Source organism: Drosophila gunungcola, unplaced genomic scaffold (assembly GCF_025200985.1).
Source record: "Drosophila gunungcola strain Sukarami unplaced genomic scaffold, Dgunungcola_SK_2 000070F, whole genome shotgun sequence".
In the NCBI taxonomy this organism is placed as follows: Eukaryota; Metazoa; Arthropoda; class Insecta; order Diptera; family Drosophilidae; genus Drosophila; species Drosophila gunungcola.
The window spans coordinates 234,752-247,868 of NW_026453233.1; the positions used below are offsets into that span (position 1 = coordinate 234,752).

The 13,117-nt window shown below is 44.1% G+C and overlaps 1 protein-coding gene across 13 annotated transcripts in view; it reads right to left on the bottom strand.

Moving 5' to 3' along the window:
* Positions 1 to 402: 402 nt before the first annotated feature.
* The window catches only part of LOC128264426 (uncharacterized protein CG43867), a 115,648-nt gene continuing 102,933 nt past the window's right edge, over positions 403 to 13,117 (bottom strand). For 5 of the 13 annotated variants that reach the window (XM_052999872.1, XM_052999875.1, XM_052999876.1 and 2 more), the window contains 9 exons: positions 7,363 to 8,917; positions 6,396 to 6,802; positions 5,717 to 6,139; positions 5,369 to 5,651; positions 5,185 to 5,297; positions 4,909 to 5,118; positions 3,582 to 3,677; positions 2,981 to 3,322; positions 403 to 2,182 (listed from right to left, as the gene is read on the bottom strand). In XM_052999872.1, the coding sequence (XP_052855832.1) occupies positions 887 to 2,182; positions 2,981 to 3,322; positions 3,582 to 3,677; positions 4,909 to 5,118; positions 5,185 to 5,297; positions 5,369 to 5,651; positions 5,717 to 6,139; positions 6,396 to 6,802; positions 7,363 to 8,917 (4,725 nt within the window). In that variant the 3' untranslated portion in view covers positions 403 to 886. Of the gene's footprint in view, positions 2,183 to 2,980; positions 3,323 to 3,581; positions 3,678 to 4,908; positions 5,119 to 5,184; positions 5,298 to 5,368; positions 5,652 to 5,716; positions 6,140 to 6,395; positions 6,803 to 7,362; positions 8,918 to 13,117 lie in introns of those variants that run through there. The other 8 variants (XM_052999878.1, XM_052999883.1, XM_052999880.1 and 5 more) reach the window with 6 other exon arrangements.

A 13,117-nucleotide genomic window follows, 5' to 3' on the forward strand; every position in this document is an offset into this window, starting at 1 on the left:
TCATTTCTACAGGTTGTGTATTGTTTGCTTGTTTGCTGGTTAAAAGTAACAAACAAAAAAAAATAATAATAATAAGACAAAAACAATCTAAACTTTGAGATTCAAGTTCAGTATAGTTTCTTCACATACCTTTTAAATTTCGGGGTACGCTGGACTTAGGACTATTCAAAAAAATTAAATATGTAATATATATATATGTATATATATGCGGCTTGCTGCTGCTGTTTACAATTAAGTTTTAGAGTACGAGTACCGTTTGTTAGCTTAGGAAAGAACTGTAGTGAGTGGTGCGCAAGGAGAATAAGGTCCATCCCAGGCCGCTTAAGCTAAGTCGACTCCACTATCCATCTAACCAACTATCCATTTAACCAACTATCCTCTGCAACGTTCTATCTTTATATGTTTCTATCTTTAGGTGTATATTTGTAGCCACTAGGCTGGTGCATATGTATCGTTTAGTCGTATATGTCTGGTGTTTAGCTGCGTGATCCTCGTTTATGTACAATGTGTGTGATCTTTCAGCAGGGATAAGCTTCTTTTTCTTCTTTCTGCGATCCTCTTTTCTGTTATCCTTTATAAATCCTTTCTCCCAATATCTTTCCTTTTTAGATTCTCCCTACTTTTTAGTGTATCTGGCTGATCTTTCCTTTTGAGATAATCTCTACTTTTCAGTATCTATGGCTGATGTTGCTGGTGTTATCCTTTATATCCTTTAGGATACCACTTTCCTTTAGTGTTTCCTTCCTCTATTATATCTCCTTTCGAGATCCGAGCGAACTCTCCCCTACTTAATTCGCTCCTCAGCTCCATATATGCATTATTTCCGCCCAGGAATCACCTTTCTGTACTCCTTTTATCTTCCCTGTCTGAGATCCTTCTCTCTCTCCTACTTAATCCTCTGGTGATCCGGCGTGCTCTTCAGTATATCCGGCTGATGGTGCTGCTGCTGCTGGTGATGATGATGGTGCTGCTGCTGATGGTGACCTGAGCTCAAGGTGCCGGGGTGACTTCCTCCTCCTCCGCCTCCTAATCCTCCCCCTAATCCTCCTCCGCCGTGATGAGAGCTGCTCAGCGTGTGCGAGTGGTTCGAGTTGAGCGTGTGCGTGGCATGCGAATTGAGCGTGTTGTGAGCCGTGGTGGTGGCATTTGTGGAGAAGCCGGTGGCCACCGCCGAGCCGCCACCAACACCACCGCCCAAGGTCGGACGCTGAGAGGCACGCAGCGAACGATGCGAACCATTCCGGGTGAGGGAGTTCATCTGCGGAGTGCCCGGCACCGTGTGACCCAAAGCATTCATATAGTCCGCAATGAGCAAAGTGATCTCCAAGATCTTGGGCTTACTCATGGCAAACAGCAGCTTCTGCTCACTGTCATCGTGCGAGACCACCAGCATGAAGTCATCCTGGCAGCCGCCAAAGGTCATCACCGAGCTGTAGGGATACCTGGCCACCGGCGCCATCGTGGACAGCTCGAGCACGTTGAGGGCATCCTCGGCAACGGCCAGCCAAGCCACCGGCGTATTGGTGTCCGGACTTTGGCGCGGCTTCGCCTGGAACAGGCATGCGCCGAAATACGGCCACTTGCGGCAGCAGGTGAGGTAAATGCGCACACAGTCCAGCGTGGAGCGACCCTTCAGCAGCATCCACTTGGAAACGAGCAGTTCCTGGACATCCTTCAGCTGCTCGGCACCCAGGGCATCCCGATACCGATACGGATAGAACTTGTCCAGACCTTTCAGGCCCACGCCCACGTCGCGCGACTTCTCCAGCGAGTAGTCGCCCATGTCGATCTGCGACATCAGCGAGGCCAGCTCCAGGGCCAGTTCCCTGGACAGAGGGAATCGGCCCTGGACAATCTGCGAGTTGGTCTGGTAGCACAGCAGCAGGCGCTCCTTGTCCGTTTCGCACTTGATCGTGTGCTTCCAGTACAGGCGATTCTTGTAGCTCAGCTGAATGACGCGTGAGTTCTCGAACTTCCCTGATCCCTTCTCACGCAGCGCCGTCTCCCACTTGCTGATCACGTCGCACAGCTTGGCCAGCGGCTCCAGATAGTGCTCCAGGTCCTTCTCGATCGGATCGTCGCTGAACAGGCAGAATCCATTGGTGGCATCCCGAGTGCCCAGCTCGTGGGCCAAAGTGGCCTGGAACTCCTCGATGGTTGTGGAGCCATCAAATGAAACCACCTGTGGGTTGGGACAAAGTTTGGGGTGAGCAACTGAATGGAACTGATGGCTAAAGCCAAATACAAGGGCTTGAAATTGCTTTCCATTCTCTGCTTTGACTGTGCTGTTGCAGTGCAAGCGCAGCAGAAGCAATGTTTCCGATTATGCTGTGACCAACTTTAACTTTTGCTGCGAAAGCAATTACTGAGCAATATAAACAAAAGCAGAAGTAACATTTCTGATTTTGCTGTGAGATTGCGAAAGCAACAGTCGACTAGTGCACTAGTGCTGCGAAAGCAATTTTACACAAATATACAATTTCGAAGCAATGTTAACTTGTGTTACTTATTCATTTTGTTATGCTTTTGATGTAGCTTTGCTTATAAAATTCAAAGCAAATGTAACACGAAAGCAATGTTTTCCTTTGCTGTTGGTAATTCAAAATGCTGCTAATGTAGCTTCGCTTTCAAAAGTCGATGCAAAAGCAAAAACATATGAAATGCTTTCACAGCAGCTTCCAAATGGCTGACAGCAACACAAAAGCAAGGTTTTGCTTTGCTTTTGGGAGTTCGAAATGCTTTGTAGCTTTTCCACTTAAAAAAAATAAAAGGAGAAGCGAATGTTTTTCTTTCATAGCAGTAGCCTGACATTTCACAACAAAGCAAAGTTAACACAAATGATGTATATGTATATTCAATACATGTTGTTGCTATTGCTTTGCTTTCATTTAAAAAGATTGTTGGTCTCAGAGCATCAGCACATTTTGAATGTGCTTTTGCTTCCGTGCTCTCAGCTTTTCAAACCCAGCCAAAAACTCACCTGGTAGGTGGTGTTCATCATGTGCACGGGAATCGCATGCGGCAGCGAGTGGTGATACGGATTCTTCAGCAGGATGGACAGCACCTCCATCCGCGATGGCTTCGTCTCACGGCCCCCGTTCTTCAGAGTCCGCTCCAGAGCACGCTCACAGTAGGCGGCATACTTGCCCGTCTCCGTCTTGGTATCCGCGTTCCGGGACAAATGAAGCTTGAGGTACCACAGCAGGCGACTCGAGCGCGGTATAAATAGGGAAACGGCCAGGGCCAGAAGCTGCCAGCCTTGGACAAAGCTGTAGGCTGGCGGGTTGCTCTTGCAGTCGATTATGGGAGTGGCAGGAGGAGCCTATATAGATATAGATCGGTCAGAGGTCAGTTCGGATATGATACGATAACAGGGAGTTGTTATAAGATATAGTTAGTAGAAGTGAGGTTAGGAGAGTTTCAACTACTACGTGACTACGGAAATCGAACGCAACTGTACAACAACAACGATTGTTACAGTACAGTACAGTACAGTACAGTACGGAAAATTATAGTGGTAGTTTTTGGAATTGTAGTATTGTAAAGTGGTTTATAGAGAGACCATAAATTTCCCCGCATACCTGTATGGAGGTGGGCGAACTGCCGTTGGCTTGGGCATGGCCCGCCTGTTGGGTATCACAGGTGAACAGGCTTTGGGTGGCGCACAACAGTAGTTGCTGTAAATTTCGGTGTCGGTCGTTCGTACAGTGTTGGAAAACATTTGGATTTCGATTCGATTTCGGTTTCGGTTCGGTTCGGTTACAACGAAACACATTCAACGGAAACGCAACGTTCGAAACGCAACGCAAGCAACAAAATGATGGAGAAAAGAAGAAGAAGCCAGAGAACATTTTCGGATCAATTTTTCACTCATCTTTGATTAGCGGTGTGAATTTTATTTGTTTGGTAGTTGATGTTGTTTTCTGTTGGCAGTGTTGTGTAACGTTAAACGCTTCAAAATGTTCGTTCAAAAAAGCGTGATGCGAAGGATAACGATACAAAGGTAAGGACAAAGAGCACATTCAAAGCGAATTATAAAGATATATGTATGAAATCAGCAAACCATTAATTCTCTAGAAACGTTAAAAAAATATAAACACAAGAGACCTTTATTTGCCAACACTAATTGCTGATCAGTGTTGCAAAACGTAAAATATATATATTGAGTATGCAGTTGCTGCTTAATTGAGTGTTATGTTTGATCAGTGGTTAGGTGATTTTTGTGGTTCAGTGGTTTTTCTTTTGGTATTGTAAAATTTACAGCAAATACTTTACACAATGAGCTGTTTGATTGTCTTTTGCTTTTGATGATAAGTATATAGAGATACACATAGAGTTATACAGTAATGTATTGAAAGCTATATGTACATACAGAAACATTTCTGACAGTTATGGGGGAAATTTGTTGTCTGTTCGCTACTAAAAAAAACAACAACTAAAAATCTAACAAATGTATACAAAAATATTCAATTATCGATTATTTATGTTAAGATAAGGTTATGTTAGGTTAGCATGCACTCTAAATGATACTGTTAGTTGATAGTGTTCGGTATATATGTTTTTTATATGATATTGAGTTAGATTAGTTTTGATATTTCGTATAAAGCGTTCGTAAGCTTGTTCCTTTAAGCAAAGCTCTTTTTGGCTGGTAATGATTGCAAAGAAAAGAATACCTATTTGAGGCATGGGAGGTGACTGTACCTTCGGCACAGTATCGCCACCATCTGCGAGATTTTCTCTCTTTCTTGGGCTGTTATTTGCAAGTTGTTAGTGAGGATTGGGGGGAAGGAAATTTCTACATCAAAGAAACAAGGACATTCAACTAAACATTTCCAGGGGGATGCAGGTTTGGGGAAGGAGGATTGATTTTTTGGGGGACATAAGAAGCTTTGCAACTGAAAAACTTACGCGCGTTTGCTTGCCCAGCTTCTTGTTTACCTGGACGCCGACACTGAGCTTCTGGCCCATGTGCCGGGAGGTCTGCTTAATGAGGATGCAGATCATCTCCGTCTGCAACTCGGGCATATCCAAAGCATGCTGCAGAGCGTTCTGGGCGAGCACCACGTGGTAATCAATGCCGGGCTGATTGACGGCCACCGACATGAACAGCTGAATGCTCTGGGGATGGAAAACGATTCAATAGAAGGTCTCTCTCTTTTTTGGGAAATGCCAAAGCCCACTCACCTTGAAAAGCTTAATAGCCTCCGGTTGCATGGTTTCCGTGTGCATGGACGAAAGCGGGGCGGTGATGGTGTCTTTGGTGTGCAGAAGAATGGGATGGCGCCACAGGACGCAGTCTGCAAATGAGGTGGGCAATTTGAAGGGATTAAATATGTAATTGGTTACTTTCGCAAGCAAGATGACTCACTGGGATCGCCGTCGGTCTCCATGAGCTTCTGGACGAGCTGTTCGTACTGTGTGCCAGCACTTGGACCGCCGCCAGAAACGACGGTCAGGTGATAGAGCCAGTTATCCCGCTCCGGTTTGCCCGACAGGATCAGGTAGGTTGGTCCCTGGTGCGCCGGATAGATGGCAACCGTGAGTCTAGCTTGATCCTGGGCGGCATCTTCTCGCTCCTCGGAATCCGAATCGGAAACGTGTTCCACCTCCTCGACTCGGGCATCGCGCATATTGATCTGGCCCAGAGGGTTCTTTAAGGCGAGGGTTATACGGTTATTATACTGGTTCGCAGTCGAATTCCATTCTCTTGACTTACCGTCTCAGCCGGGGCCTTAAAGTACAGGAACATCTTGCCCAACAGCACGCACCAGCACTTCTTGGGATGGCCGTTCTTCACCTTGGTCACCCAGCCCTGCACCGTGGGCTTCTGGTCGTCGCGACTCAGGAGCAGTTTGGTGGCATTCCTCCGCTGCACATTCTGCAGCACCCGGATCCAATCGTCCATGGTGGCATGTGAGTCTGCCGTGAGGTAGTATACCTTCTTGCCCGTGTCTATCTCGAAGGTGGAGGCACCCTCCGCCCGATTAATGCGACATGCCTCGTCCAGTTGGATTTGGCCCTGGGGCTTTCGCTGCACATCGTGCTGGCTCTTCCAGTAGTTGAGGGATCCGTTCTTCAGAACGAACCAGCGCTTGCGCCATGTCTTCAACTTGCCACCCAGCTTAGCCAGGTGACCCATCTAAAACAAAAAAAGAAAAGGGTTACATATGTGTTAAAATTATCTTGAAACAAGAGTGTTTTGCTTCTGCTTTCGCTGATATTGCCGTTGTTTTGCTTTCACATCAACAGTTATTGCTTTCGCAGCAATTGCAAAAGTAGGCTGTTGCTTCTGAAGCCCTCTCAACTAATTTAGGAACATTGCTTTTGCTTTGCTTTCGCAGCAATAGCACAAGCCAACAAATGTTAAGCTTTGAGAGCATTTTCATCTAACTCACCTTCTCCAGCGACTCAATCTTCTTGCTGGGCGAGTCCACGTAGGACTGCCGCATCAGCAGCGATGGCATCGAAGCGTCCATGCACGTGGACTCCGATACTGCGTCGGGGGGCAGGGCGTAGTCGTCCGAGAGGCCTGATTCAAAGGAGAGATCTGAAATTACTGTGCCACGCATGTGCTGGAGGGGGGAGGGGGCGTTGGCGGGGACGTGGGGGCGTGGCAGCGTTATCTGCCCACTCGAAGGCACCAGTGTGTAGGCCCCCAACTGGTGGTTATGATTGTGGTGGTGGTGGTTGGGCAAAGTGTGGTTGTGGTGTTGGTGGTGTTGGTGGTGCGATTGCGATTGCGGTTGGAGAAGCTGGTTGATGTGGCTGCAGTGTGTGGTGGATGTGCGTGATTGGAGGTGGACTGCGGTGGATGGGTTAAAGGTTAATGGCGGTTATTTGGTTATTCGGTCGGCGATGGTTGATTGATGGGCAGAAGTGGTTAGAATCGCAAGTTGTTAGAGCACACAATTAGTTTCTTTTCACATTTCGTTAGTTTAGTCTTCTAGGCAAACTCTAGACGGGATTTGGGATGTGGGAGAGACCAATGGGAATAGCTTTTGATAAACAAAAAAAAAAAAAAACAAAAAAACTGCAATCCATAATGGGCGGGACACTTCAAAGTAATACTTAGGCTGGAAGACTAACGGAGTAACTAACAATGCTAAGGTTTCGGTTTCGGGATTTAGAAACTAGGAGCTAGAAAGTAAAAAATGTTGGGGATTTTGGGATTTCGACTCTTGGATCTCAAATGTATCAAGTGTTAGTTGGTGTACAGAGTGCTTAGAGTTAGTTAATTATTTGCATGTAACCTTTTGAAGGGCAGCATACTAATCGGGGCTACGCTACGCCAGGGTGGGTTTTCACCAGAGAGGGTTTTACAGGGCACTATAAGTTTGAGGATCACTATCCATGGGTACATACCACGCGCCTTAGCGTTCTTGGGACTCTCCGAACCACTTCGCTTGGCCGGACTCAAGCTGGACGAGGTCTTCAGGCTCTTCGAGGGACTCGAGGCACTGCCCGATGTGGAGGTCTCCGTGTTGTCCGTGCTCGAGGAGTTGTGCGAGTGGTGGGTGAGCATCACGGCATGGTCCTCACCGTCACTGGAATCGTCGCTCGAATCGCCCGTAAATGGCATCGAGCGGATCTGTGAGGCTCGACCCTTGACGGTGGCGTAGACGGGCACGGATATATCACAGAATCCGCCGCTGGCGGTTTGTTGTTGCCTCGATGGCGGCAGCGGAGTGCCGGGAGTGCTGCCTAGGGTTCCCCCGGCCCCGGCATGTCCATCTCCAGCAGTGCCAGTACCAGATCCATGGCTGTGACCATGTCGTCGGCCATTGGAGAGATTGGTGCCAGTTCCAGTTCCAGTTCCCATTCCCATGCCCTCTTGAATATCTGGCTCTCCCTGGCTGGACGCACTCTCGCCTGCACTCGTTGTTCCCGCCAGTCCATCGTTGGCCACCTGATAGATCTTGGCCTCCCAGCTGGGAAATCGATGCAGGGGCGGTGTGGGGGGGCGTGGCACACCCAATTCACTGGTGGTGGTTGTGGTGGTACTGGAATTTCCCCCACTAGCCATCAAAGCCGGATTGTTCTTCATCCAGGCGGGTAACTTTTCGCAGGATGGCGTGTAGATCTCCGCATAATCATGGGCTGTATCCGTATCGGAGCTATCTGGCCGGGGAATGCCACCAGATCCACCAGTGGAACCACCACCTCCTCCACCTGATGGCGCTTTGCTGGAGATGCTGGATAGGGGAGCCAGTGTTAGGCCATCCACTGCAGCCACCAGATTTCGTTCCAATTCCTGTGGCTCCATCGAGAGATTTCTCCTATGCTGATGATGGGGATATGAGCTGGTCAGGGGTCGTCCAATGATGGGATCCTGCGGATCTAGGCTTTCGCTCCGCCTCCGATGCTCCGGATTCGTTCCCGAACCGGCGAAATCCTGAACGTCTAGGCTAAGGCTGTTCCGCACAGGACCTACGATACTATGGCGCTGCGATTGATTGGCTATGTGATTTTTGAGCAGCTCCAACTGTTGATTGCACTTGACGTTCTGCTCGCGCAGCAACTGGTTTTGCTCCTCGAGATCGCGCAGCTTGTTGTTCACCCACTCCTTGATCTTGGCCGCCTTGGCCTCGATTTGCCGGGCGTCGTGGAGTCGCAGTTGGCGCTGTTCCTCCACTTGGATCTCCAGGGAAGTGATGGTTTTCTCCGCTTCTTGGATCGGCGGCACTGCACTTGATCCTGCTGCCGTCGAGACGGTTCCGATTCCGGTTACGGTTCCGCCTACCTGATGACTTGGCGAACTATTGCTTCTGGCCTGCTGCTGCTGCTGTTGCTGCTGTTGCTGCTGCTCCTGCGGATGATTGGGCTGGTGCGGATGCGGGTGTGGATGCGAATGCGGATGCTGGGACTGTTGGGGCGGCGGCTTGGGCCACTCACTCAGCCGCTGCTCCATGGCACGCACCTAGAAAAACAAAGAAAACGAGAAAAGGTTACTCAAGTTGCAAACTTTTAGCACAGGGCACACTTTCGCAAAATTAAATTAAATTCACACTAAGCCACGACAAAGTTCTTTGGCAGAGTCTAAGGTCTAATGGTTACACATGACCCCCGCCAAGGGATTAGCTTGGTATGGTAGTCAACCAGACAGGCGGAAAGAGGGCAATCTTGTAAGAGCACTGAAACAAAAGGGTTTCTTAAAGTCTCCTTATTAATTTAATTTCAATCGAAACCTGTTCTAAAACATAATGAGCTAGTTTATAATTAGTACTTTAATTTTGAAACAGTTTGCCCAATTTAGTTTCAAAAGAAGCCTGTAACTGAACATATTTAATTAGTTTATAGTTGATATTTTATATTTAAAACACATTTCCCATGTGTGATGATAATTTAACTTAAAAAAGCCCGGATTTAAAAATAAAATTTACATTGTTTTTTTACCACCCTAGTTTTGATCAGTTTTAATATTTCCAGGGCCCTAAATGCAGGGTTCGAGTTGTGCAATTAACAGGCAGACCAAGGCAACCGTTTAACACCCAACTGCAATGGCATAGTATTCGTGGAAATGGCCAAGGAATGCTATCCCATCGCCCCAGGAAATAAGTATTTTATGGTTACACAACAATTTGCAAGTAATGCAACTGCCACGGAGAACAAGGAAGACAGGAAAGAAATAACTTCATTTGGCACGCCAGGAAACCAAACTGACAACTAAACAAAGCCGGAAGCTACATAAGAGAAGGGTAAGGATGCACTGATCAAAAAAATGTAGTACTAGTAGTACAAATAATTGTACATTTCATATTAAAGTTAAATATAAAATTATAAAATTAGGTACAATCCAAACTAAACTGCATGACTTAATATTCTATCCTTTTGGCTAGTGTAAAAAAATATTAGATTTAAAATGGGTCCTATTTGCTTAAAGTTGAATATGGTTGAAATTTTAATCGCTATACTAAAAATTACTATATTCGTAATAATATTTTATTAATCCATTATTATTGTTATATTTTATGTAAGGGAGTAGACAACAAATATTCAAATAGAGTAGAAATACTTGGATTTACTACTTCTTTTGTTACCAGTGTAGGGTTGACAAGGGGTCACGGGGTTAGAAAGTGAGACATTAGGGAGTGGGGGTTCGAGTTGAGGAGAAGTACCAGCTGGAGAGGCAATCGAAGCTGTCGTATTTTTTCCAACAATAAAGGATGGAAAATGGGATCGACAATGGAGAGTAGTAGATAACTTAAGAGGTAAAGGAGGTGAGAAAAAAGAATAGAAAAATAAAACAAGTAGAATCTTTATAGTGGAGTTGCTGGACTATCAGATTTTTGGTTTTTTGTGAAAAGATTTTTACCTTTGCAGTAGATGGTGTGCAAAAGAAATGGCAAATAGTGTATCTGCTTGCGCTGATCATTATTGATAATATCTAATTTCCTTATGATTTCGTAAATAATTGATTGATTCAAAGAAATGTCAATAATAATTTATTTTATTATTTTTTAAAGATTGAAGAAGAGTTTTTAAACGTAGAGTATTTTTAATTTTTGTTTTTATCGCGAAAATGCTAAATGCAAAGGCTTAAGATAGGTGATGATTTTCGATAAAAGGGGGTGAATTAATAGAGGTCCTTGGCTCCACTTAACCGTTCGGCTTAAAATAGACAAGCCGCCGAAAATAGGCAAAGCTGTGTTTTGTCCTCATTCCTGGTACTTTTTCCCTTGCTTGTGACGCTTTTAAAATGCTAAAGGTTGTGCCAAGCTGAAATCACAGGGAGGGAACCCAAAGGATACGCCCTGTGCACCAGCACCAGATACGCGAATTGCGATGCGGGCCAAAAGATACGCGGAATACAATAGACAAGAGTTATGGACATGCAAAGTTCCAAAGTCGCAGACTCTAAAAAATGCAAGGAAAAATGCAGGAAAAAGAATGCAAAAAAATGGAATAAATTCCGCTTGGCCAAAAAAAACTAAGAAGAAAAAGAGATTCAAGATCAACTTGCTAAGACGCTGAAATCTTAAACGAATCAAAAAGGAGAAAATCAGAAAGAATAGAGAAAAACTTTCGGATAAGTTGAGCCATAAAATCTGGCTGCACCGAAACCGCTAAAACTAAAACTCGGGCCCATTGGCAATGGCTTATGTAATGGCCCACACAGCAAAGTTCAGACGAGGAGAAAAACTTGTGCATCGGCGGCTGTGGCTGCTCCTTTGGCAATTTCGTTAAACAAAAGTAAAATAAATTGCCAGCATTTAGGCGTGTAAAACTTTTTAGCCTCCCAAAAAACAAACAAAGAACAAATCGAAATCGGATTTGGTTAGGAGACAGTAAGTTGGCTTTATCTAAATGCGTTTTATAGATTCGCAGACGCAGCTGCTTGGGAATCCATTGCCATCTGAGTCCTGTCAGCCAGACAGCGAAATCCTGGCAATTTTCGTTATTGGATTTGCGATCCGTTTGATTTATGGGGCGTGGGAAATAAAGGAGCAATACCAGAGGTGTGGAAAGGATTGAGTACTCCGAATATTTTCTATTCCCTCTGTCATTTGTATCGCCATGATCCTTTTCGGTTGCCTTAATCATAGCATTCTTAAGTCTCTTCAAAATAGACAGGTCACAGCTGCATTTATAACAGGGAAAACCTTTTGCAATTGGAAAATGTCTAAACATCATTGAAAAATATGTGTAGATTTATAAAAACATCCTCAAAAACATCTAAAATATTTTATTTGTCACTTTTTATATTGTATCCTCTTATATTTTTTTTATCTTTTCTAAATATTTAAAACTATTAGATAGCATAATGTCATAAGAATCTCACTTTATCTTTATTTTATGTCCTCCTATATCTTATATAAATTTAAATATATTAACAACTATAAGAGAGGATAATGTCTTCTGAACTTTACATTTTCTACAAGAATTTTTTCAATCAAACTTGATGTGTATTGGCTTTAAAGTTGTATTTCAAATAATTCTTTATTTATGGTTTTTGCTGCTGCTTGTCCTTTTCATAATCATTTCCAGCCAAGTCCTGTCGACATAAAAAGCCTGCAGCTGTCGCAAAAAGCGGAGAAAAAGTAGAGAAAAGCATTCGATTCTATTGCAGAATGACATTTTTATTGCTCACTGCACAAACGAGCAGAGCTCCTAACAAATAGTGCAATGTGTGCCACTTAACATAAATCGCACACATTGCCGTAAGTCCCGTTCTAAAAGAAATAATATAAAAGAAATGTAGAGAAATCCCCGACAATAATTTGCCCCAACGCACAATCGGATTATGGCAAACAGAGGAAAAACTAAAAAATGGAGCATCGAAATGGGCAAAGAGGGTGGAAGAAAATGGCTCTCGGAAAAATGCGTTCAATAAAATAAATTCCAAAAGCTGAAGATGATAAAAAGTTGAATGAATAAGAAGCGAGCATTTGAATAAAATTTGAATTGAATTTGGTGGAGAAAAGGGGAGAGAGATGACTCTCCATTCCATACTTGCAAGAACTCTATCTCTAACTACCATATATACATACAGTTGTGGTCAAAGTAATAGTAGTGACAATTTGCTTACCAATAAAGAATACTTAATAAAAAAATATCTATTATATTATATATATATATATCTATTATATTATATATATATATATATCTATAATATATTAATATAGGTTAGTAAATCATTTTTTTAGAAAAATATAAGAAATCAGTGGTTCACTTAAATTACAATAAATTACTATCCTCGCTTATCTGGTATTTTAAATTAAAAAAAAGAATAAATTACCAATTGTTTTATAAATATTTAAAAATATTAAATACTTAATGCTATTTCTTACATTTTTTCTAAACAGTTTATAGTATAGTAAAGTGTTTTGTCAGAAGTGGCTCCTTAACTATTTTCCTATCTAACTATTATTTTGACCGCCGCTGTATATAGTACATTAACTACTTCTCAGGGCACAGCATCCTGTTTTTATGGCTAAATGAGTAGACGCAATTTAGTGGGGTTGGGCGATCGAAGTGGGGTTTTCTGGGGGTTATCCTTTGGTAGTCAGCAGATGACTAACGATACTCGGCCATTATGGCCAGACAAAAGCGGGGATGGGAGGTGACTCACATCGCGTTTTCCTGGCTAAAAGGGTTCTCCCTGTGGGTGTTCCCTATA